The 25,530-nt window shown below is 35.4% G+C and overlaps 3 protein-coding genes across 3 annotated transcripts; 1 reads left to right on the forward strand and 2 right to left on the reverse strand.

The window, feature by feature from the left end:
- The first annotated feature begins 8,579 nt into the window (after positions 1-8,579).
- Positions 8,580-25,089, forward strand: LOC126840252 (uncharacterized). Its single transcript, XM_050575876.1, has 2 exons — positions 8,580-8,743; positions 23,020-25,089. The coding sequence occupies exons 1-2, from the start codon at positions 8,734-8,736 to the stop codon at positions 23,865-23,867; spliced, it is 858 nt and encodes a 285-aa protein (XP_050431833.1). The 5' UTR covers positions 8,580-8,733; the 3' UTR covers positions 23,868-25,089.
- On the reverse strand, positions 8,849-13,583 carry LOC126840250 (vesicular glutamate transporter 1-like). Its single transcript, XM_050575873.1, has 10 exons — positions 13,450-13,583; positions 13,224-13,368; positions 10,946-11,179; positions 10,704-10,878; positions 10,507-10,638; positions 10,300-10,428; positions 10,048-10,181; positions 9,779-9,921; positions 9,569-9,689; positions 8,849-9,498 (listed from the first exon to the last, which is right to left on the reverse strand). Exons 1-10 carry the CDS (start codon positions 13,476-13,478, stop codon positions 9,325-9,327), a joined length of 1,416 nt encoding a protein of 471 aa, XP_050431830.1. The 5' UTR covers positions 13,479-13,583; the 3' UTR covers positions 8,849-9,324.
- Positions 17,041-20,749, reverse strand: LOC126840251 (vesicular glutamate transporter 1-like). Its single transcript, XM_050575874.1, has 10 exons — positions 20,373-20,749; positions 20,162-20,306; positions 19,023-19,256; positions 18,784-18,958; positions 18,587-18,718; positions 18,385-18,513; positions 18,170-18,303; positions 17,834-17,976; positions 17,626-17,746; positions 17,041-17,555 (listed from the first exon to the last, which is right to left on the reverse strand). The coding sequence occupies exons 1-10, from the start codon at positions 20,399-20,401 to the stop codon at positions 17,382-17,384; spliced, it is 1,416 nt and encodes a 471-aa protein (XP_050431831.1). The 5' UTR covers positions 20,402-20,749; the 3' UTR covers positions 17,041-17,381.
- Positions 25,090-25,530: the final 441 nt, after the last annotated feature.

Raw genomic sequence — 25,530 nt, forward strand, 5'->3', positions numbered from 1 at the left:
AATTTTAAATCCTTATTGAGTTGTATACAAGCAGAAAACGTAAAAATATGGTCTATCATTATATTAATTGTAGAACTTTATATTTAAAAAAAGTAAAAATTTAATTTTTTTTAAGGAAAAAATAGTAAAATGTTTAATTTTATCTCCTTCTTTGCTCCTTATCGTTTAACAATATTAATATTTATGTCACTTGAATGGCCTGAGTTGAATATAACATACTAACACTAATGTCTGATTTATTTTTACATTATACAGATTTATGTAAGTTCAAAAACTGTTGGCCAATCAAAATTGATTTTCTTATACGAACAACAAATACAATCGTACAAATACTCGAATGAACAAATAAAAAGTAAACGTCGAATTTCACAATTATGTTAATTTTACATTGTTATTATTTACTATTTTTTCATAATCAATCTGATGTTGTAGTTTACAATAATTCATCAAGTGAATATTTAAAATCAATCAAACGTTAGGCGTTATTCAAATATAACGAAATATGTAGTTAAAAAACACTGTACACCTATTTTGTGTAGTTTTTTTTATGCAACGACAGCTAAACGTGTTTATACTCTGTGTAACGTATACTTCACATAAGTAAATAACGTTAAAATATTATGCTCATTCAGTAACAAGTACCTAGTGCCTATAATGTATATATATATATATATATAACGTCAACAGTATTCGAGGTCGTTAAAACTATATATAGGTTAAGTATCAGTAACAGTTAATGGTTATCGTTTATGATTATTGTTTTTTATGCGTTTTTCAGTGTTTTAATTGTTGTACCGAACAGTTATAACTTTATATTTTTCTTAACGTGTAGTTTAAAAAACTGTTTTGTAATATTATGGAATTTGAAAAAATATTAATACTTTAACCTATAGAAATTGAAAATGGATTAAAGTAGGTACACATTATCCGCAGTGAAGAGTTAGCGAATCTCTATATATATATGGGAGTAGAAGGATGTTCATTCGAAATGATTATTTATGGCCCGAGTACCGCAGAGGGACTGTCCATTCGTAAATCGGTTTACTGTGTATGTATATAATATATTATGAACATTTTTTTTGTTTGCGGTTATCAGTCGCTGCAACCCTAGAGCGAAAAAAACTAATCTTCAATAATTGCTCAAAGCTGGACACCCTCTATCACACCCTTGTAGCGTTGGGAAAAAATACAAAATAAAAAATGCGCATAAATCGCGGATGACGTACGGAAGCCGCAGAGAGCAATTTTTAAATTCAAATGCGATCGCCTATCGGTGTGCTGAATCTGAAAAGTATTTTTTATTCGTATGTTATAAAAAAAACAACTACGGCAACACGCACTGATATCCGATAAGCTCGAACGGTTTAAATCGGAACCGCCCAATCACCGTGTGCGGATTCATGTAAAATACAATTAGGTCGTATTTTAGGTCATGGTTTATGCGAAGAAAATTAATATTAAAATTGAAGGCCGGTAAGATACGCGAGAAAAATATAAAAAAAGTAGACACTATCGTTTAATTGGAATTTCCATCGAATTTATCGTTTTTTTCCCCCAAAAAAAACTTTGAACTCCAATTATTATATTGTGTATAAATACCAATTATTATAATATCACACGGTCACGGATACTAATTGTCTTTGTACAACTATACACATTTATATTTTGGCTACTGTTAAGTATGCTGGTGGCGTCCCAAACAAATGTAACTTTATAATAGGCATATTTTATTGTGATCACCGAGATTTCATGTTTTTTACATCAATAATTAGATTACATGTAATAATAGAAAAGCGGCTTAAGAACAAATAGTGCTATAACCTAAGCAGGCACTCGTAGTTCAAATTTAGTAACGAAGAAGTGTTAGTAAGAAATAGAAAACCTCTTTTACTCAGAGCGCAATTAGTAAACTGAGTAAAGAAAATTTAAGTATTAGTAATAGAGATTAATAATGCGAGAGAATGGAGGAATAAAAGAGGACGAAGGGAATAGAATAAAATATGGTTGTATAAAATCGAAATGGGCAACAAGAGTACTATATGTAACAAAATTATTATAATTAACCATTTTATAATAAGCAAATATAATTGTAAAACTGTAGTGGAAGGTCAGCAATAGATGTGAAAGTTAAACATTGATGAAAATATGAGAAAGAAAAATGAAAATAGTTGAAATAGAAAGAGGGAAGTGAATAAAGAAATTTTGACCGATAAGGATTTGTGAAGTGAGAGGATTTGGCTGGACGACCCCATTTGTATGACGAAGAAGAAAAATTAAGAATTTTTTTTTTTATAGTTTTAGTAGTTAATAAATCTTGTTAAATACACTATAAACGTAATTGAAACGGCGAGGGCTTGAATAAGACAATAACGTGTATAACGTTCTATAACGTGTACATTCCAGATTAATATCAAACGGATAAAATAGTTAAAATACCTAGTTAATTATGGATAATGCTAGTAAAACGATAAACCACATCATTATACAAGTGTAAAATTTAAAATTTGCGTTGTTCTCTTAGTGTTGCTTACTTTTGGTGAATTTCAAATACGATATTTTCTATTTATTTTATCTTTTCAAGTAAAATGTAATAAAAAGTAATCGGAGTAGTTACGAGTGTTAAATATAATAATTAACAACAAAGGTTTCTGTATAGATTCCAGAACGGCCGCATCTATTGCAGGGGCCTTATAGGGTCGCCGCAGATGAACTCATTCGATTCGCAAGGATTTCCTATAATATTACAGTGCACGAATCCACGAGCTGAATACAAATGCAAGTACAATGTGTACAATATTCGTCTCACGTACCCGAAACCGCGCTAACAAATTTGCCGCTAAACACTTCCCCGCATGCCTTTAATTCCTCTTTTTGTCACACGCCTCGGGTAAGACCGACCCGAGTGGGAAGGAAGTACAAGAGGAACTACACTAAACGCTTGGAATTACGTGTACCGTTGTTAAGTCCGTCGCGGTTGACGAGGCCTAAGGCGTTACCGCGTGCGGTCGCTTAGAAAAAAAAGTTTCTCTGTTCGGATTCTACCGAGTTAAAAACGGTTTTGCGCACCAGCCCCCCTCCCCCTCACACACACACACTTCAACCAAAGACCCTGGCCGCGGCAATCCAAAAACTACGGCCGTTAGTTCTGATGTCCATACCCGTCTAGTTGTACTATCATGAGTATCACGCATTAACGTCAAATTCAATTCTCAAGTCATAGAGTTTTGCATCATTCGCTTAAAACGTTATCTAAATAATCACCTAGATAACACAGTATTCAAGTAAAAGTTACTCGAAGCTCTAGAAAATACTTAAAAAGAAAAATGTTTTAATTTTTTACAAAGAAGGGTAAAATATTTAGTAGTTTCAAGTGTTTCCAAAACGAAAAGCTACAAAATTAATATTGTTTTAAATCGTCGTGGAGCACTCTGTAATTTATGTATAAAATTATACTTGATAAATAATTTAAGTAGGTTAAGAAAAGTCATTACTCATATTATCGTGATCATAAATCGATGATTAATAATAATAATAGACAGTTATATTGTTGTAATCGAATATGTAGTTTAACCCTAAAGTGATCAATTACGTGCAACATTGGTTGAAAGTTTGAACTCTGCCTTAATTGTAATATAGAAATAGCTAAAATTTAAAAAAAACATCACCACACTATAGTAATATCAAGTAGTATAGGTATAAAGTACATTAAATGAGTATTACGACTAATAATATCTTATTTGTTATGATGTTGTAAATAGATGAAACTAGGTATTTTTATAAAATAAAATTACTACCGCGTGTGGTGTAATTGTACAAGGATTATTAAATTCCAATTGTCTGAGTTATAAATTTACAATTTTAAATAAATAAGAATATCATGAAGTAATTTAATACTCCAAACAACAATATGCCCTCATGTGCCATGTGTGATCTATTTACAATAGCAGTAAATAGTAATCTAATTATTAAATTATCTAGTCCGTTGTAAAAATCGTACAGCCACTCAGCGCAAGTATTCTAATCAAAAAAAGTAATTTTTGAAAATCGCGAACAGATGCTCGACGAGGGGACCGCGTTATTAAATAAAACAATAATATTAGAAGGGTCATCTGGATTATTTCATACATTATGTATCAGGGCAGTTTAATAATACCGTTTTATATCCGTCATAATACACCAGTGGGGCTACCATAGAGCCCATTGGGAGATCGTTATTTTAACAATCTCTGCTTGCAACCCATATTGATTTGCGTTAATGCGTGGGAAAATAACATAAATGTATACTGAAAGGCGAAAGCTATAATATTAAACCGTGTTTAATGTTTAAACATTATAAACTATGCGATTAATGGTTAGTTAAGGAGTTCGCTTACTTCAACTTTCGATACTTCCAATAATTGCTCAATAGCATAATAATTTCTTTTGATTACAAACTGAATATTTTTGTACCCATTAAAATGTTATTGAATTTAATTACACCCGTCCGTTAATGACGATGTGATCGACGGATTGTCTGGCTAGGAGAGTTCAAATCCTTCTAAATTCGTTCAGACTCTATAATAGTGTCAGAAAGTAATCAGGCACACCTGCCGAGTAAGTTTTATAATTTTTAATGAAATTCTTCAGTTTTCAGAAGATCTAAACTTGCTTAGCACTCCTCTATAGTTGCACCAACGAATATAACCCTGAACCTGAGGAATATGACCTTTTAAGTAAATGCGACATGAAAACATATTAATATTATACTCACATAAGGAAATTCTACGCCAAGAAAAATGGCCTTTATGGAAAAGGTTATATACTCATCTTGCAGCGGTTGGTCCGTGGTCGCGTTTATTCTTTTTCGGAGAGAAAAAAAAATGACAAATCTTTGTGTTTTGAAGTGAGATATAAAAGCATTTATATATCTAGAAGAAGAATACACCGCACATGTATGTATATAAATGTGCAAAGAATTGTGTCTCCGCAAAAAAAGACTATATTATTATTATTATCATATTATGCGAACGGCATAAAACGTGCACGCGCTGTTGGCCCGGGCGGTTGCCGCAATATAGAAATATTAATAATAATAAAAAAAAATGAAAAAAAAGCTTTGAAAAAATAAAAAAATTAAACGCGGCGGTAGACGTTTCGCGTACGGTCATAATAAAAAATGTGTACAAGGATAAAAATATTATATATTATGCTTGGCCGTATCCGCGCGTTATTGGACGCAATAATAATATGTAATGTATGCGCGAAACCGAGGCGTATATAAAACACTAGTAAACAACAGGGATGGTGGAAAAGAAAATAATAAAATAACGAGAGAAAAAACACGAAATTTCGCCTTAACAAAAATAAGAAGAAAATATTACAACAAACAGAAAGAGAGAGAGAGCGAAAAAAAGAAAGCTCTCTCGGAGACGTCGGAACAATAAAAATGCGAAATTCTAGACGACACAAAAACCTTGCGGTCGCGGCGGAGGGCCGACCGGAGAATTATCATTTTTTACTGTTAAACAGCCATATTTATGGCCGAATATATATTATTTGAATATAAAAGGATATGAAAAATCGCCGAGGGGGTCATATTGCCGCGATGGCTTTCCGTCTCCGACAAACGCCGAACCGGAGGACATTATTCTTTAACGACTTCCACAAGGCATTTATCTTTTCGCAGGTCCCGCGAATATACTTTTTTATTTTATTTAACCTCCCGCCATGCCCGCAAAATATTCTCTTGTATTTTTTTCACAAAAAAAAAAAAAAACTAGACGAATACACGGTCAGGCGTATTATGTACACAGCGTTATTTTTCGTCTTCTTATTTGTATTTTTCTGCTCGCACAGAAACGACGGAAACCCAACAATAATTATTGCGACATAATTTAAAACAAATTACGGTTATTCTTCTCATTTTTGCGTTTTCGCCTTTGTTGCAATACAAGCCCGACATAGTTTCTCTACAGTTACACATGTTTAAGTGTTTTTTTTTTCGTTTTGAATAATTTTGCCAAAGCTAATATTCTCTGATATCCTATGAAAAAAACTACGTTGGATCTTAATGTGGTTGAACTCGATTCGCAATTAATATAAAATAATTTGGCTTTTAATCTAAACAATAGAATTGATACGTTTATCGACTCTAGAATTAAGAATTGTTTGTTTGTTGGACTTGTACAAAATATAAATTGTTTCAATTTCTATACTTCAAGTCATATAATATCATAATTTCCATGTACTTTAGGTCAATATTATGCCGATCGTTTTGCAAGTTCAATATGGGTTAAATAATACCATTGGTTTTATAACGTACATATGATGGGCATACACGTGTCCGGACGAGTCAAACATATTATAATACGGTGTGTCGAAATTCATATTTTTGTTTATCTTAACGTTCAAAACGATAACAGTAATATAATAGCACGGTCAGCAGTTGTTTTATACTTTATTAATTATAATTTAATTTAATTCTAATCGAAATGATTATAATAATGTAATGAATCTGTGTGAAAATAAAATTTTTGATGAATAGTGTATATCAGTATTTATATATTAGTATAAAACGGCAATACTTATTAATAGTTTATATCTTGTTAGTGTGTTGAATCATCGCAAGATCAAACTCGTGGTCAACATAGATAATCTAAATATACCAAACCTAAATGTAGTAATTGTATGGAATTAGATACAAAAAAAATAAATCTAAAACGGTTTCTGACGTGGCTACATATAGGCCAACACAGACGTTAGATAAATAATAGTAAATCTGCCTTTCTGATAATATGTATGGTATGGTTATTAGTTTTATTGCTTTCAATGCTGTGTGCAGCTGTTGTGACCTGACAAAAAAAAGCGTTCTCGGGTTTATTATTTAAATTTAATACCGTTTTGTTAATATTCTGAATTTACATACAAACTGATTTACATATACTAATCATTAGTACCTACGTTAATGACGTCTGTTAATTGTGTAATATGGTTTATTAAATTATAAACAATAGATAACATATAGTCTCATTCTCGGGGACACCGATATTTTATTGATTTTGGCATATAATATTGTGTTTACTTTTGAATGGTCATGACACCAATATTTTATAACTGTACCTGAGGTCCACTAAGGGCAATGCCAATTTTTGAGAGAGAAAAAACGGTTTCGACCATTAAACGTGTAAATTGAACAACATTTTGTCGTGTTAAAACAATTTAACTTTTAGGACAAGATTTGAATAAGCCACAAAAAGGTTTTGTCAAAAAAATATTGCATTTAATTTAGTATTCTAGAATTATAACTAAAATATATTCACACCATATATGTACCATACACTAGAAAATATACTAGGCATAATTATTTATTATTATTATACAAACTTTTAGAAAATATATTTACTATAAATTATTATAAGTTTAATGTACAAAAAGAAGCCGAATAAATAAAACATTTTTTTAAACAAATATGAAGTACAGAACACTCGATACAGTCGTGATAACATTGATAACATTTTCTGTAATCTGATTGGCCGTTAATATTTCTATGCTCATAAATGGTGCGAAAAATAGGACATGTTCTAATAACGAAAACCATGTACTCGGTAGCGAAATTCTTGATTCCTTAAAATAGTGTATTTTTTGTAATTCACACGAAACTAGAGGCTAGTAAATAACTTACAAACTGCCATGCTAGAAATAGCACAATAACTATAATAGTGTGAAAAGGGCTTTAAATAAAGTGTGATTAGTCATGTTGTATGTTTCAGATGTGTTCAATTTATAATTTTCAAATGGACTATTATCGTTGTACCACCACCATATTATCTCTTATCTGTAAATTAATTTATTATCACTGACTAAGTATTGTTTTGCAAAAAAAACTATATTATACTATCTTGGAATTGCGCTTATGTATGGTCTTAGAGCTGATGAAAAACTCCAAAACAGAAACGAATCGACCTAATTTCGTTATAGTGCCATATTATACACAACCGGAACTAATGCTGAACGTTTACTGTACGACTTTGTTTAACTTAATTTTTATTCGTATTTGTAATATTATAATTTCCATACGAGGACGAGTGCCGCCTTATATTATACCGGCAACAGGACAGTGAAAAGCGCGACGATAGAGACATACGTGCTCGGCCAAATGTATTCATTTCGGACTCGGTTCCCCTTCGCATCGTCGGCCGTTTCTAAAACGCGCACCATAAGGCCACTCGACTTTTAGACCACATTGCACGTTGGGTGTTCTTGTTTTTTATTGTTTTTTAATTTCGCCTTCTGCGCCTCTCTCTCTCTCTCGGTGTAATATATTATATTGCCCGGCGGTCAGAGTAAAAAAACGTACTTAGACGAAAAAACCATACACATGTATAATAATATATTTTAAGTTATATACAATATAATAATATAGGGCTATGTGCGGCAAACGGTGGTCTGTTTTGTGTGTGCGTGGCACCGCGGGGGAGGCGGTTGTGGTGATCGCGGTGGGCGGCGGTGTATACAGGGCATATGCGCGGGGCAGGACGTCGGCGTCGGCCGCCCATTGGTCCCGTCCGACAGCCGAGTCCCGCCTCCGGTCCCGCAGGATACATACCGCGGTCCTTGGTCGCAGCACGTGTACCGGGAACACCGTACGAGTGTATCGCCGGCTTTGTCGACTGGCACAAGTGTTCCGTCGTCGTTCCCGTCGCCGTTCCCGCTGCAACCGTTGATCGCCGCCAATCGACAACGACCAACTTGTGGATGAATACAGGTTAGTGGATTGGATTTTTTTTGATCATTTTAATGAATAAAAACTCGCGATTGTTTTTGACGTGGATTTCGCTATCAAAAATAGTTTATATTGTAAGAATAAAAATAATACTCATAAATCTTAATTCGGTTGTACTATTTGTTATTGAAAATCAGTATGCATTTTGATATTGTAGTAATGACATTAAGAAAAGAGTTTAATAATTGTGCGCTGCAGCTGAAAAATTGGTATTACTACAAATCGCACATAATAAATAAATCGTCTACTATCGAGTTGAATACAAACATATTAACAATATAATAATAGCCATCCTACTCGCACTTTGAAAAATACATATTATAATATATAAAATGCATCGAAATCATAACGAGCATTATCACAGGTAACATACCAACATCCGCTGCGCGTTCATACATAAGTTACACTTTATGATGTTAACAATATTGAAATGTAGCACTCGCATTCGGATTGACCCTTTAGGGGATCAATTTATATGTACAATATACAAAGTTCCTCGACTACTTAAAAACAAAATCGACGGTCCTGAACAGCATCGTATTGAACTCGGTCCCAGAAATAGTTTACAGTTTGAACGCTTTGTTGTCTTCACCCTTTGTGCCACTGCCATGGTCTTTGTCTATTTTCGAACGGGCCCAAGGCTGTAGATCCCCTGACGCAAACAATCCGTAAAAGACTGCTCCGAACATGTACATACCGCTGGCTATCAGAAACACCCATTGCCATTCTTCTGCACTCTACACATTAAACAAAATAATTTAGTTTCTCCGACACGACAGTGTAGTGCAGCGATGCAAACTTGCTTACCTTGTGTTGAACGATTAGTCCGGCCAGCATAGGGCTGACGATACCGGGTATGGTGGCCACCGTGTTGGACAGTCCCATGAGAACGCTGGCATACTGTGGAGCCACGTCCAAATGGTTAACACTGCGAAACATAAGAAAACCGAAGTTGTTAACACGAATTGGAGCTTATATTAAAATAATAATACAAATATATAACTTAAGTCGACCCACCTAAATGCGGTCCATGCGAAAGCTCCAAGACCCACTGCCAGGGTCAAGCACGTGACCGACATGGCGGCCGAAGTGGATTTCGCCGCCAAAGTCATGAACAACGTTTGACTTATAAAAGCGCCGCAGTTGAATATTTTTCTCACCTGTGAAACCATGAAATATTAGTTTACCACAAGAATCATTTAACTAATACGGATAAAATTATATTTTGTAGATACTATCACTTAGAACAAATCCCCAATTTATTTGTTATATGGTAGGAATCATACCTGCGTGGTGGTGAATACTTTCTTTTTCCTCAGCCAATCGACGAAAAATCCGGCTACTTGAAGGGTGATGGCCATAACGAAGTATGGCAAGGCCGAGAGCAAGCTTCCTTTGCCCAATTCGAACTTCAGCACGTCTAGAAAAATGGTCGAATTTTAGTAACACCGATTATATTATTATTTGCCATAGGCCAAAGAATACTATGGGCAAAGTCTTATGCATTCGCCACTCATACAATATAATAGTATATATACCGTGCATAAAACTAGGCAATTGCGTGAGCAGTGTATAGAAACCCCAATTTTCACAGAAGTGGGCGCACACTATGGCCCAGAACGGCATCGAAGTCAGTATGCTTTTCCACGGGTAGTTTTTGAAATCGGCTGAAGTACAAAATTACAAAATTACAAATTTAAAACAATCAAGATATCATTTCAACAGCTGTTTATAGCGGCGTTTACATTGACTTTTGTCGACCGGTCCAATGGCGTCTTCGATGTACATACGCTCTTGCGCGCTTATGTATTTATCTTGTGCCGGGCTCTCGGAAATGCAGGTCAACCACACGGCACACCAAACAATGGCCACCACACCTACAATAATTATTAGTCGGTTAAGGAGCGTTATTTATTCGGTGATGGTTCACATATTATTTTACCCGGCACATAGAACGTTGAGGGCCAACCGTAGTGTTCGGCTAGCCAACCACAAGCCGGATAACCGACGACGGTGCCAACGAAACTGCCGGAGAAGGCAAACGATCCAAGCCGGGTGCGTTCCACGGGTGGAGCCCACCTGGACCACACGGCGTGTATACTCGGGTACGTGACTCCCTGTAACGAGAAAAGATGATAATTAATAAGATATAGGTCAATCCGGCAATTGACCGATTATTCGCACCTCGAAAAAGCCTTCCACAACCCTGAGTACGAGAACCGCGTAAACCGAATACCTGGCCACAATGGGTGTGATGACCGTCAGCAAAGCAGTGTTCAAAACGCCGTATCCGATCATCCTCACGCCTCCGAACTTTGAAGCCATGAGACCACCCGCCAGCTGTGTGGTGATGTATCCGTAAAAAAACGAACTCAGTATAGCTCCCCGCAGTTCAGGTCCCCAGTCGAATTCGCTTTTCTATCAAAGGCATATAGTACAATGGTATGATGTGTTAGCATTTTTATTGCTCGATGATAGCACATTTTAATAAATATTTACAAAATACTTCTACAATATGCTGTCTTACGCTTGCTTACTTAGGGCTGATGGTTATTTAATGACATGTTGAAAGCACGGTATTTAATTTCATACCGGTAACGGATCTTATACCGAATCATACGAGTAGTTATGCGACTTCTTCGGTATTCAGTTTTTTTAATGGTTTTTTTGTTTGACGGTATACCAGCTAGGTTACAAATAAATGCATATACCAAACACATATTTTGTATTCAGAAAATGAATTCAGCTTTATGACATAACACGCGGCACGTTTTCATTTATTCTTATAACTCAATTCTTAGATTATTTTTAATAGCCTTCTCCTACTTATATAATTTGCATGTATTTTTATGTATTCAAATCGATAATCTTAATTGGATATTTTGACAATTATTGTTGAATTGAGTAATGGTTACACCCAGTGCCGAAGCATGGGTCTTTAGATCGGGAAGACATTGAAAAAAAAATGGTGTTACGTGACTTGACAGGGGGACTGCGCCCCCTTGGATCCCCTGTATATTTTATTTTATCTATACTGTAAAAAATAAATGTTCAAAAACTAATAAACTAAATGGCATAGGCATATTTGAAAACGTACAAAACGACAATCGATACGACGTACATCGATAACGGATAACTGATACCGTCTACCAAAACAATAATAATATGAACGGCGGTCGGTGAGACATGTCTCATAGCGCAACGATAAACCCCCGCCGTTTTCCATTTCCCCCTGCATAACCGCGCCCGGCAAAAGAGACAATTTTGAAATTGTCTCATTTATTTTTATACTAAATTTGGATAGACCCGGCGGCCGGCAGCGTGACCGCCCGCTGATCCGCGTCCACAACTACTCTATTCTAAGAATACTATTACAAAAAAATATACTTTTACATTAAAATTGGTTAAAACATTTTTATACACATAAAATAAAAACAAACTTTTGTCCGTATTATAAGTGGGTAGACATTGTCTCTTTGTCTCCTATGACGCTTCGCCACTGGTTACACCTATGATACTTGGTATGGTTTACTGTAATATTCGGTATCTCCGGTATATTTGTCGCAGCAGTACACAGTTTTTGATATTTTGTAGTATACCGGAATACTAGTTTACTTTACCGTCCGTCGTAAAAATTAATAGTTCACAAATACCGATAAGGAAACGACGTGTCGTAAATACCGCCAGGCCTACGGCTGATAACATTGAAAATGAAAGTAATTATAATGCATTCGAAAGTGGCAAATAAACAGTGTCATGTTAACCGTTACAAGTACCCTCGGGCAATCGCTTTTTATCGCCTTCGGCAACTACACCCTCGCCCTCCTCTTTCTCCGTCATCAGTACACAATTCACGTCCTATCCCTCTCTTAGTAAAATCCTGCTAATAAAATATGTACCCGAACACATATACTAGTGCATATATTTAATACAACTTAAGCTGCTATATTTTCACAACAAGATGGCTATAACCTCTGATGGGATGAGGATGGCCAAAATATCATAACAACCGAGTATAAACATTTTCTGTAGTATTTTCAAGTATAAATATTTGATATGAAATTTTTTTTTTTTAGAATAAGTTGTGTTTTGGTCAAAAACTTAGATTGGGTGTATTCAACTCAAAATAAATACATCATTCTATTTTTTAGCGTCTTTAACTAAAAACAAACACTATACCATGACTATTTTTAAGTAGGTATAATAAGTGTAGGTTGTAACTGTTGTTACTATTCGGCATACATATAGATTACCATATAATCGACTTCGTCAATAAAATCACATTCTCTTCGTTTTCACTTGCATTCACTTCTTGAGCTAGGTCATTCTGCATTGATTACTAACCAAATGTTATATTGTGTTTTTGTCGCTAATGGCTTGGCCTTTATTGGAATACTTAAGCCCAAATGCTGTATATTAACAATGAGAATTCTGATTTTTTTTTTTAAAAACACAAACTCACTTGGTTGTCCGTGGACGAAGTCATGGCCACGATGGCCACGCTTAGGTTCACCCGCAGTGTGTAGATGTTAAAAAATCCCAGGAACGCCAAGAAACCAACCAGGTTCCGGCGTTGCCTCCAGAACGGCGGTTGCCCATCGCAGCAGCTGGAAGTTTACAGCAGAATATTTAAAAAAATATATTAACGAACAAAATCCGAGTAACTTCAACTTAAATATTTTGTATACCTGACACGTTCGGACGGCAGCGAGTTCATGGTTAACTGATCAGACCGTCGCGTTGGCTATAACGACCGGTTTAGAACGTTTCATTCTCTTTCTCTCTCTCTCTTCCAATATATCTCCACCACTTCTCTCCCATAGTTAGTGTAATATACAAACACCATGACTTTGGTTTCAATATTAGTTTTACATTTTTTTAATTAAAAAAACAAAATACTTAATGGCTTCCGGTTCCGGGGATTAGTCTAGACTGTACAATTAAATGCGACCGCCAATGCAGCCTAACCGTCAGACATATAGCCTATGCTTGCACATGTATTGTATTCAGTTTTGTTTTGCCGTAAAGTCCAGAAGATATAATGCTCCTCAGCTAATTTGTTTGTGTGTTCTTTGAAACCACAGTATTATTGGCATGGCTGACATGTTTGCAGTTTGATCATACGCTGAAGGTACCGAGTAGTTAAAAAAAAAACTTCCATCTTTCCAGCTTACGTATAATTAACAAAATAATTATTTATACATTCTCAAAATGCATTTTTGATATGTCATATAAAATTGTATACAAGTTTATCTCCTGACCCGCGATTAAGCAACGGACCAAGGCACTGTTAACACTTAATCAGTTGAATTCTTACCTTTGTACCGTGACCTAGCAGATCATTGCACTTTTGGTAATTATTTGTTTCGTAAAATTCTTTAAGTTATTTCATTACTTGTGTGATTCTGTTCAGTTCTTCCCGCTTCCGTTTACTCGGTTAAATTGCAAAGCCCTGTCCTTAAAAAATCTAGTACAAAACTCAATCTTTCATCGAAGAAGGCAGACATTTTCGGTTTATATTTGTTTTTTTGAAAGTTAGGTTGAAGACATTTTATTTTGTGCTATTTTATCGAACAAACTTTATACCGCGTTGTCATTTTAAGCTACCTGTTTTTTGGCGTTGGTTTTTAGTTTCATTGGGTTTCGCCGATCAAAACTGATGAAAATCAAGGAAAAAGTATGTAGCTATTTACAAAAAATGCGCTTTATCTTTTCAAACGGCAATCTAACATACTTTTACAAAAAACCCATTTTGAATAGTGAATGAGCAACTTATAAAATCATGACGGGATTGGTATTATGAATTATTCGGCCTTTATGCGTGGAGTTTTTTTTTATTGAACGTTTTAATGTATCGTTTAGAAATCTTAGCACTTCAAAAACGATTATAGTACATGGGAATCGTGTGATTCGATAATCTACGTAGCAAGATTGTTATAAAAAAATAACCATCTTACTACGTGCTCACAGCAACAACACTTATCCGATCGTAATAGGCATCGTCATCCGGATCAACAGGTGGCCAGTTTCTGGGTGTTCAACGTACCGTGCTCTGTACGGGAGCTTTAGGGTCGGTCAATGAATTTTTATTGCCTTATATTACATGGGTTTAACGACGTTAAGATTGTTTTAAAATTGAATTTCCAATGTTATTAACGGTTAATTTGCCGTATCGATTAACGTCGAAACAATTTCAACTAGTGTTCACATCTAGTTTGAGTAATCATAAAAAGATTAAAAAATCATACCAGTTGTTATACTATAATATAATATAGGTACCTATAATATTGTTAACATATAACACCTGCTAATAATATAAAACCGATAAGTCGATAACGGAACAATGTTTCAGTACAATGCATTAATTCTCTAGCTTTATTGAAATAATAATATTTCAATAATTGAAAAAACAAGTGAAACACGATTGCGAACGTTTTTACCTGAAGCTATCTCTCATGCAACGTTGCTGTATGGATCTTATCGTATGGATCGATGAGTGATTAGTGATGACTACATAATATCATAACGAAAGTAAAACATCTTAAACATCTGACAATATCGACAAAGTAGTTTTCATGTGTACAAACTTTCATATTTTAGTTAATGTTTATCACGGTTTGGTGATCCGTTGAATGTTTGTGTTTTTAAAAATATGTATTTTATACAATATTGTAATTATTTTAATTCCCCAACACGATAATACTAGAAATTGTCAACCAATAAAATATACATCTTATCATTTAAGTTTCAAAAGATGATATAAAAATAACTAATTTGAAAGGGGGTATAACTATAGAGATTTATGAAATCTTGGGTTAAAAAATCACCAAATCCGCAATAGCCCATATAAATATAAGATTTAATTTTAATAATAAAACACTTCGGTATTAAAGCTAAACAAGTTGCTCTTTGTTTATTCAGGAAGTTGCCAATGCGGAAAAAGTAATGTGAAAGTAACAAAGTAACTTTGTTTTTTTTTTTAATAACAAAAAAGTTTTTACTAGGGATTTTTATTTCTTTATTTTTTCTGTATTGCGTTTCTAGAAGAATTTACGAAACGAATGTTTTATATAAATTATTATGTCAGCGTTTAAATTGACTAGAATTATAATAAGCGCACCAGTTGGGTAATTAAAGTTTTAAGTATTGTCAAGTCACGGTAGCTGATAGCTCTCGGTAATTTTCTCATTAAAAACTTTATAACCACCTTAATTTTAAGCGTTGATATATAAAAAAGAAAAAAAGGAATTCGTCGGACTTTTTAATTACTAAGTTTACAATTATTTCGATAAACATCAACGAGTCTAGACCGTAAAAAGCGGTCTTAATGATCTGTAAGCAAGTAAAACAAATGTATTTAAAACCACAATAACGTTTCAAGTAAATTTTTTATACCGCTTAAACTACGTATAGCAATTATAATAGTGAATCAACGTTTTCTATGTTATAAATTTATCTCTGCATGGTCATATAAAAATGATATAATTTCAGAATTGCTCAGTTAGTATTTGTATCAGCTTATATGTGATGTAATGTTATTGTAATTATGCTAAACTATTAGTATTATTTATACTAATGATAGTATTTGTATATTATGACAACAATTATAATATTATGTCACACATTATTAACGCAAAAATAAACAACAACCACGAAAGAAGCAATACTAAATTATGGATTATAATACAGAATACTACATCAATTTCAACGACATATAGGACCATTAATTTAAAAAAATAATTTTGTTGGACACGAATACTAGTCACTACCTTCCCATCTAATTAGTAGAAAGCGTTGGTCGTAGGTACTATATTTTATTCGAGAAATTTGCCTGTAAACATAATTATAGCTTTGCGTGAAGGTCATGTTTCCGCAACGCTCTTTTTTGTTCCCATTCAGAGTAAACACATTGTCGCGTTATAACAACAATAACTCGTGACTATTGTTTTTTAATGTCAGCGAAAGACGGCTTCGAAAAGATAGCTATTACATACAGGCCACGGCGAAAAACAAATTAAAAGTCAAAGACCTTAGATAATAGACATGCAGTCTCACATGTCGGTGAAACGATGACCTAACCTAACCTAGTCGAACTTCGAAACCATTAATTCCATTATTCACAATTTTATAGTGAAAAATCAGTGACAAGAATTATTATTTATAAAATAATCGTAATCCGACTAGCACCATCTTTCGAAAATTATTGTCTCATTCCAAAAAAAACGAATAGTTTACTATGATATAATAGGATATTATGTATAATATACAATAATGCGTCGAAATCACAACGATAATTATTACATGAGAAATACCTTATTAATATTGTTAATCATGTGAACAAATAACAATATTAGATAATACTCGCGTTCGGTTTGACCTCTTAGGAGGCGATTTTTTTTTTATGTACATACAGCGTTCCAAGACTTATTAAAAATAAAACAGACGGTCTTAATAACTATTGTGCTACACGTTGTACAAAGTCAGCGTTATTATGATCTCTGTGCCTTGGATAGAAAATATATTATGATCACTCATAATCCCGTTAAGTCTATCAGAACAGCTTGAACCGTAAAACGTCGAATACATAATAATACATTAGTGTGGTAGCTTCGTATTGAGTCTACATTTTAAACGCATTGTTGTCTTCGCCCTTTATGTCACTGCCATGGTCTTTGTCTATTTTCAATCGGGCCCAGGGCTGCAGATCCCCTGACGCGAACAATCCGTAGAAGACTGCTCCAAACATGTATATGCCGCTGGCTATCAGAAACACCCATTGCCATTCTTCTGCACTCTACACATTAAACAAAATAATTTAGTTTCTCCGACACGACAGTGTAGTGCAGCGATGCAAACTTGCTTACCTTGTGTTGAACGATGAGGCCGGCTAGCATAGGGCTGACGATACCGGGTATAGAGGCGAACGTGTTGGACAGTCCCATGAGAACGCTGGCATACTGTGGAGCCAAGTCCAAATGGTTAACACTGCGAAACATAAGGAAACTGAAGTTGTTAACACGAGTTGGAGCTTATATTAAAATAATATTACAAACATAACTTTAGTCGACTCACCTAAATGCGGTCCATGCGATAGCTCCAAAACCCACTGCTAGGGTAAGGCACGTGACCGACATGACGGCCGAAGTCGACTTTGCCACCAAAATCATGAAGAATGATTGGCACATAAAACCGCTACAGTTAAATATTTTCCTCACCTGTAACACCGCAGTAAGATACGGATTTTGTAAAATTTTAGAAAATAGTTTAATAAAAGTTACAGTATAAGAAAATTTACGAAATAAACAAAAAAAAAAAAAAAACGGTCACAAAGGTGTTTTTTGATGAGATGATCAATAACATGATCCCCCCTGATTATCGTTAAATCAATCTTTAAGTTGGGAGTCATACCTGCGTGGTGGTGAAAATTTTTTTTTTCCTCAGCCAATCGACAAAAAATCCTGCAAACTGCAAAGTGATGGCCATAACGAAGTACGGTAAGGCAGAAAAAAAACTTCCTTTGCCCAAATCAAACTTAAGCACGTCTAGAAAAGCAATCGAAGTTCAGTCACGTCGATTTTATTATCAGTATATGCATATTGCAGCTGTTATGTAATAGTATGTACCGTTCATGAAACTAGGTAATTGCGTGAGCAGTGTATAGAAGCCCCAAAATTCGCAGAAGCACGCACACACAATAGCCCAGACCGGCATCGAAGTCAATATGCTTTTCCACGGGTAGTTTTTGAACTCGGCTAAGTAAAAAAATACAAAATATTCAGAAAATAATTCCATTCTCGTTTCGTAGCGGATGAAAACAGCATGTACATTGTTTTTTGTCGACTGGTCCTATGGCGTCTTCTATATACTTAAGTTCTTGCGCGCTTATGTATTTATCTTGTGCCGGGCTCTCGGAAATGCAGGTCAACCACACGGCACACCAAACGATGGCCACCACACCTACAATAATTATTAATCGGTTAAGGGTCGTTATTTATTCGGTGTTGGTTCTCATATTATTTTACCTGGTACGTAGAACGTGAAAGGCCATCCATAGTGCTCGGCCAGCCAACCACAAGCCGGATAAGCGACTACAGTACCCACAAACCCGCCGGAGAAGGCAAACGATGCGAGCCGGGTGCGTTCTCCGGGTGGAGCCCACCTGGACCACACGGCATGTATACTCGGGTACGTGACTCCCTGCGATGAGAAAACATGACAATTAACAAGATATAGGTCAACCGGTCAGACCAATTATTCGCACCTCAAAAATGCCTTCGACTGCCCTGAGGACGAGAACCGCGTAAACCGAATACCTGGCCACAATAGGCGTGATGACCGTCAGCAAAGCAGTGTTCAAGGCACCGTATCCGATCGTCTTTACGCCGCCAAACTTAGAAGCCAAGAGACCGCCCGCCAGCTGTGTGGTGATGTATCCGTAAAAAAACGAACTCAGAATAGCTCCCCGCAATTCAGGTCCCCAGTCGAATTCGCTTTTCTGTCAACACTCAACGGTGTATTGTACAATAGCATGATGACATTTTTAAATATTTATTCTCAAAAATACTTTTACAATATGATGTCCTATGCTTGCTAATGGTTATTTAATGACATACTGATAGGACGATAATTAATACCATACCGGTAACATGCGTTATAGTTTATACCGGATCAATGTCATGCGGTATATTTGGTATGTTACAGTATTCCTATGTTACAATTTACTATTTCATGATAAAATTGGGTGTGCAGTAGTTATGTTAGGTTAATCTAATATATTCTTATATTCCATTCGGGTAATTTCAATGGATAGACTATTTTATAGTATACCGGGGTATTAGTTATCGTCATTGTTTAATTGAATACTTGTTGCAAAAAGTAAGTTAGTTTGTTGCAATTAGTAAGTTTAACGATAATATTTTGTATTTCGGTACGATTGTATTTAAGTTAAAATTACCGGTATTAAAATACACTATACCGTTCGTTAAAATAACTAATAATCCACATTTTGGTATACAAAAGTACCAATATGATAACGACATAATACCTTAAATACCGTCAGGCCTAAGTTAGAAGTTGAATAATAGTTGTCATTAGAATGCGTTTGAAAGTGGCAAAAAAATAGGGTAATAGTTTTTTGTCACCCTCTGCAACTACATTTCGGTCTTCTCTTAGTATAAAATTGACAATGAGTCAATAATTTCTGCAAGAGCACATACCATTACTAAAGTAGGCATGCTAAGTTGAACTGATTGGTGGTTTAAAATTAGTCTATTAATGCGCATGTCTTTTGATAACAGCGCAAATATTATAAGTATTATTAACATTTGTTGGAATACTTAAGCCTAAAGGCTGTGTTTTAACGATAAGATTTCTGAATATTTAAAAAAAACACAAACTCACTCGAGTGTCCGTGGACGAAGTCATGGCCACAATAGCCACGCTTAGGTTGACCCGCAGTGTGTAGATGTTGAAAAATCCCAGGAACGCCATGAATCCGACCAGGTTCCGGCGTTGCCTCCAGAATGGCGGTTGTCCATCGCAGTAGCTAGAAGGGGTGAAAAAAAAATTATTAAAATGTATTAACGAATTTAAATCCGAGTGAAATTTATACTTGACACATTCGGACGGCAGCGCGTTCATGGTCGACTGGGTTTACAATTGGATTTGTTTTGTGATTGTGGTGTAGAGACGATCATTACTACGATTATAATTATCTAGTGCTATTACTCAAATTATACCTGCTAAATTACCACCTTGAAAAAATAAAAACCGATAAGACAACAATAAAAATACTGCAACAGTGTTACATAACTAATCCAAACGAAATTATCTTTGTTGAAGAAGCTTTGTGAAGCTGTGTTGAAATTGAAATATTACACTCATAAACTTGTGTGTACTCGACACCTTTATATTTTTTTGTGTATTGCCTCATTAATCATATTTAGGAAAATTATAAATTGACAATAGGAAAAAAGTAATGTGAAGTTACAAATTAACATTTTCTTCAGTACGTGTTTGTATCAGCTTATTTGTATTTTATTAAACATATGATGTTATTGTAATTATGCTGAATTATTAGTATTATCTATACTAATGATAGTAGTTGTATATTATGACAAAAATTATTAGAATATGATGACAAATAAAGAACTATTAGCGCAATTACAAACAAGAAAGAAGTTATACTATAATAATTATAGATGATTCATTTTAAAAAAAAATTTCCTTGGACATGACTTCTACCTTCCTTTCTCATTAGAAGAAAGCGCTGTTCATGGATCTATAGCAGGTACTATATTTCAATCCAGAAATTTGCCTATAAATATGATTATTGCTTTTCGTGAAGGTCGTGTTTCCACAACGCTCATGTTTGTTCCCATTCATATTAAACACATTTTTTTTGTTACAATAACAATAGCTCGTTGTTATTGTTTTAATGTCAGTGAAAGACGGCTACAGAAAACTTATATACACTGACTGCGGCGAAAAGTAATTTAAAATTCAAATACTTCAGATGATGAACAATGCGGTATACAGTATGATTGGCTACCCAAAAAAACGATCTCAGTATAGCTCCCCGCAATTCAGGTCCCCAGTCGAATTCGCTTTTCTGTCAATGGCATATAGTACGATAGCATGATGAAATTTTTTACTAAATATTCTCCAAAGTACTTCTAGAATATCTTCCTATGGTTTTATTTTAAAGTAAGTGTAAGGCGAATAGGGCTGACGGTATATTAATAACATACTAAATGATGATATTTAACTACATACGTCTTGCCGAATCATCTTCATGCTGCTTAATCGGTATTCAGTTATTATGTGTATTAGTTCAGCCGTACGGCATAAGACGCAATATATCTTAATATCTATAAACAAATGATTATTATTTTTATATAGTCTCATAATTCCATTCAAGAAATATATTTAAAAGCTGCACTATCTTATGGTGTACATAAGTACTGGTATCGAAAAGTCTTATCGTAAAGATCACCAATTCTATTATATTACATTGAGAATGGAGGTAATTAAAACGCATTCGAAAGTGGCAACAGTTCCGTGTTAAACATTTTAAGTCCCCTAGAGTAATCACCCTAGGTTATTTGCCCCATCTTTCCCTTAGTAAGGCTCTGCTAATAAATGTGTTTGTATACTTTCACAACTACCTCTCTTGAATACAACTTAACTACTGCTACCACAAAAGGATGACAAATAATGTAATTTTTGAATACTTTAAAAAAATGCTAACTCACTCGAGTGTCCGTGGACGAAGTCATGGCCACGATGGCCACGCTTAAGTTCACCCGCATTGCGTAGACATTGAAAAATCCCAGGAACGCCAAGAACCCGATCAGGTTCCGGCGTTGCCTACAGAATGGCGGTTCCCCACCACAGCGGCTTTAAATTAAAACAAATATATTTTATTAAATAATCTAAATCTGAGACACTGTAACTTAAATATATTGTATTCCTGACACAGTCAGACGGCAGCGCGTCCATGGTTAACTGGGGCTTACAAATTACAGTTGCATTTATTTTTATTACTGTTTGTCATGTAGAAACTAAACCCGACACTTCCATCACCACCCGTATTGTTCTTTGTATATTGCCTCACGACACTTTTCAGTAATCCACCATCACGTGGCCGATACTGCTATTAGTTTATTACATTAAAACAACTGAGAAGGAAGAGGTGTGGCTGAGTGGGTAAGGCGGCAGCGTTTTAGCGCTCCTTACATTACCCGCTAATCTGAATTTTTTTGGTTATCGTTTAAATTTACATCAAATATTCATAAAATTCTCAAGCCTTTTTGAATTTAGAACTTAGGTTGTTAGTTTTAAAATACGTTTGTTTGTATAGAGTGACTTTACTACATAGAGCTTTTGAAATTACTGAAAATCGAGGAGAAAATGTTATTACGTTATCTACGTTCTGTATTATTTAATGAATTTTTTTTTAAAGTAATTTTTGAAACATAATATTGTTTTAAACGTAAAATACATCTTAAACTGATAAGCATAATACAAGTTGGCCGTTTCTGCTCTTAATAATGTTTGAAAAGAATCAACGTTTTTGTCTATAGTTCCTTATAATGTTTATATTGGAGGTTAATAAATACTTCTACACACTTTTATTACTTTGTGGAAGGAGGGGGCTTAAAGATATATTATATGTTCGTCCATTTATTTTTCGTTTTGACGTTGAATTAAAAAACACACAAACCCTACTTTACTAATATTTATTTGTTATTTTGCAGATTTCAATCAGTTCAGGATGACCATGGACGTCCATCGGACCGTGACGTCATCGCCATCGTACTCGCCCAGTGAACTGCAGATGACGTCTTTGCCGCCGCAGAGGCCACAGAAACGCAGTTTTGACGTAGCGTTCCTGATGGCGCCTGACGATCTCAGCAAGCGCAGACAAAGGCCCGTTCACGTGGCCTCCGCGGTCAACTATTCGCCGGCCCGTTCCGCGTTCACCAAAGTCGTGTCGCCAGATCCGGGCGCGCTGTCGCCCACGTCTTCGTCGTCGTCGCCGCCCATCGTCACGCCGCCGCCCATCGAACTGGGATACCACCAAGACAGCCTGAGCCCGCCGCCGTCACTGCCGCCGCCTCTGCCGCAGCCACATTTTATGACGCCGTTCCCGATGGGCTTCCGGACGCCGCCGTTCATGATGTTGCCGCCGCGGCCGCAGCCCAAGGACAACGGCGGTTATCCGGCACAGCCGTCGCCGCTGCAATTCGGGGCCGCCGCCGCTCTGCCCGCCATGCTTTTGCCCGCCTCCATAGCCGCGGCCGCTTTGACGTTGCCGTCGCAAAACGTGTGCGCCAAGTGCAACGTCAGCTTCCGCATGACCTCCGACCTGGTGTACCACATGCGGTCGCACCACAAGGGAGACGGAGCCGGAAACGGCGGCGGCAGCGCTGCGGGCGGCGCGGCGGACGCCAAGAAGCGACGGGACATGGACAAGCTCCGGTGTCCGGTGTGCGACGAGAGCTTCCGGGAACGGCATCACCTGACCAGACACATGACCGCGCACCAAGACAAGGAGGGCGATCGGCTGGACGACGAGGACGATCATCAGCAGGGCGCCAAATGACGCAAGGCGACCGCGGGTAGAAGACGCCATTCGTACCGCGAGGATCATCAGTCGCTTCGTCCGCATCACCATCATCATCACCATATCTAGTCGTCACATCTTTATACAGTATTATTATCCATACCTTATTATTGTTTTGTAAGATAATATATTATATAATACCTATATTCTTATGTTCTTGATCTTTTCCATTACATTATTATGACCACAATTAGGTAGCAACTGAAATGGAGTAGTTTTTTAAAGCGCACACATTAATAACAATCAAGTATTGCCCCGTAGTTTGTTTATTATATTATCTTATATCGATTCGATTTAACATACAATTTTGAACTTATATCGTGTACGGTCGCATCTTGTTATTGAAGAAAATACCGTTTACCTACTTTGCATAACACGTTTAGGTAAATAATGCCGTTTGTTAAATTAAGGTGTGAAATTTTTTTGGCAATTCGATGCGATTCGAGTTGCAAATTATAATATAAAAATGCTGGATTTTCAATAATTTTTATTCGTTCTCTGGTTTTCATATAAATTAATTACAATCGAAATTCGAACCGAGCCGGTAATGTTTTTTTATTTATTATTATTTTTTGCACGCGCCTGCAAACTCCGTTTGACCCTCTAATCCGCAAACAAGGGTGATGACCGTCGGACGGGGTGGCGGAATAGGGGTAGGTCGGGTGGCGACAAAAATGACAAATGTCCTTACAAATCATACATATTATATAAATGCACACGCGAGCAATAATTAACCGTGTAGCCACTACCGAAAGAGGGATGCGGATGGGATTTAATTCTGTAATGGGGTCCGATAAATAGATTAAAATGCCCCTTTCGTCCAAATCATATTGTATCATCCGTTGTATTTTAAAATTAAATGGCCCGAAATCAAACGATAACGTTTTAATAATTTTAACAGTCCAAAAAAATATATTATAATAATAAATATTGTACAGAATCCGCGTTACCATTGTAGTGAAACCTCGTGCGAACTGTGTAATATTCTATGAACAATTAGAAATGTACACTGTATACTCAATCTTGATTAAAATTTACCATACTATAGAGGTGTTTATTGCGTAGCCGTAGATAATAGGTATAAATTTTAACGAGTGTGTGTTAATATACATATATATAACCATTTACTTGATAAAAATTGTAGTTGTCTTTAACTATTTCATTAATAAGATGGTAAGAAGTATATTATAGTTTTGTGTAAAATATGATTATACTTTGTACACGTTTTTTTTTGTTACCGAAAATTGTCGTTGTTTAGCGTTTGTCTTGTAAATTATTATTATTATTCTGTTTGTTTCATGTTAACATTATTATTATTTATTATTAAAATTCATATTATATTATATTCATAAGCTATCGTGTAATTATGTTAATACATATTTTTTTTTGCATATGTTCTCATTATATACTATTTAAAACGACACAGAAGGATGTAATATTTGTAATTTATTATTATTTATTACATTTGGCCGAAGTACTGTTAGTTATTATATAGAAATTATTTTAGTCGTACTATCGAGAAGCATTTATTATATTAAACTGTGTAGGTGTACTTTATCATATTATATTATTATATTACCTATTTAGAATATAATTATTGAAAATAAAACTTACATACTTTTAAACGCAGTTGTCGTTTTTA

The sequence above is a fragment of the Adelges cooleyi genome, unplaced genomic scaffold, assembly GCF_023614345.1.
Source record: "Adelges cooleyi isolate 19-005CV unplaced genomic scaffold, UGA_ACOO_1.1 ACOO_flye_CR_arks_rails_tigmint_CR_PRNA_376, whole genome shotgun sequence".
NCBI classification, from domain to species: domain Eukaryota; kingdom Metazoa; phylum Arthropoda; class Insecta; order Hemiptera; family Adelgidae; genus Adelges; species Adelges cooleyi.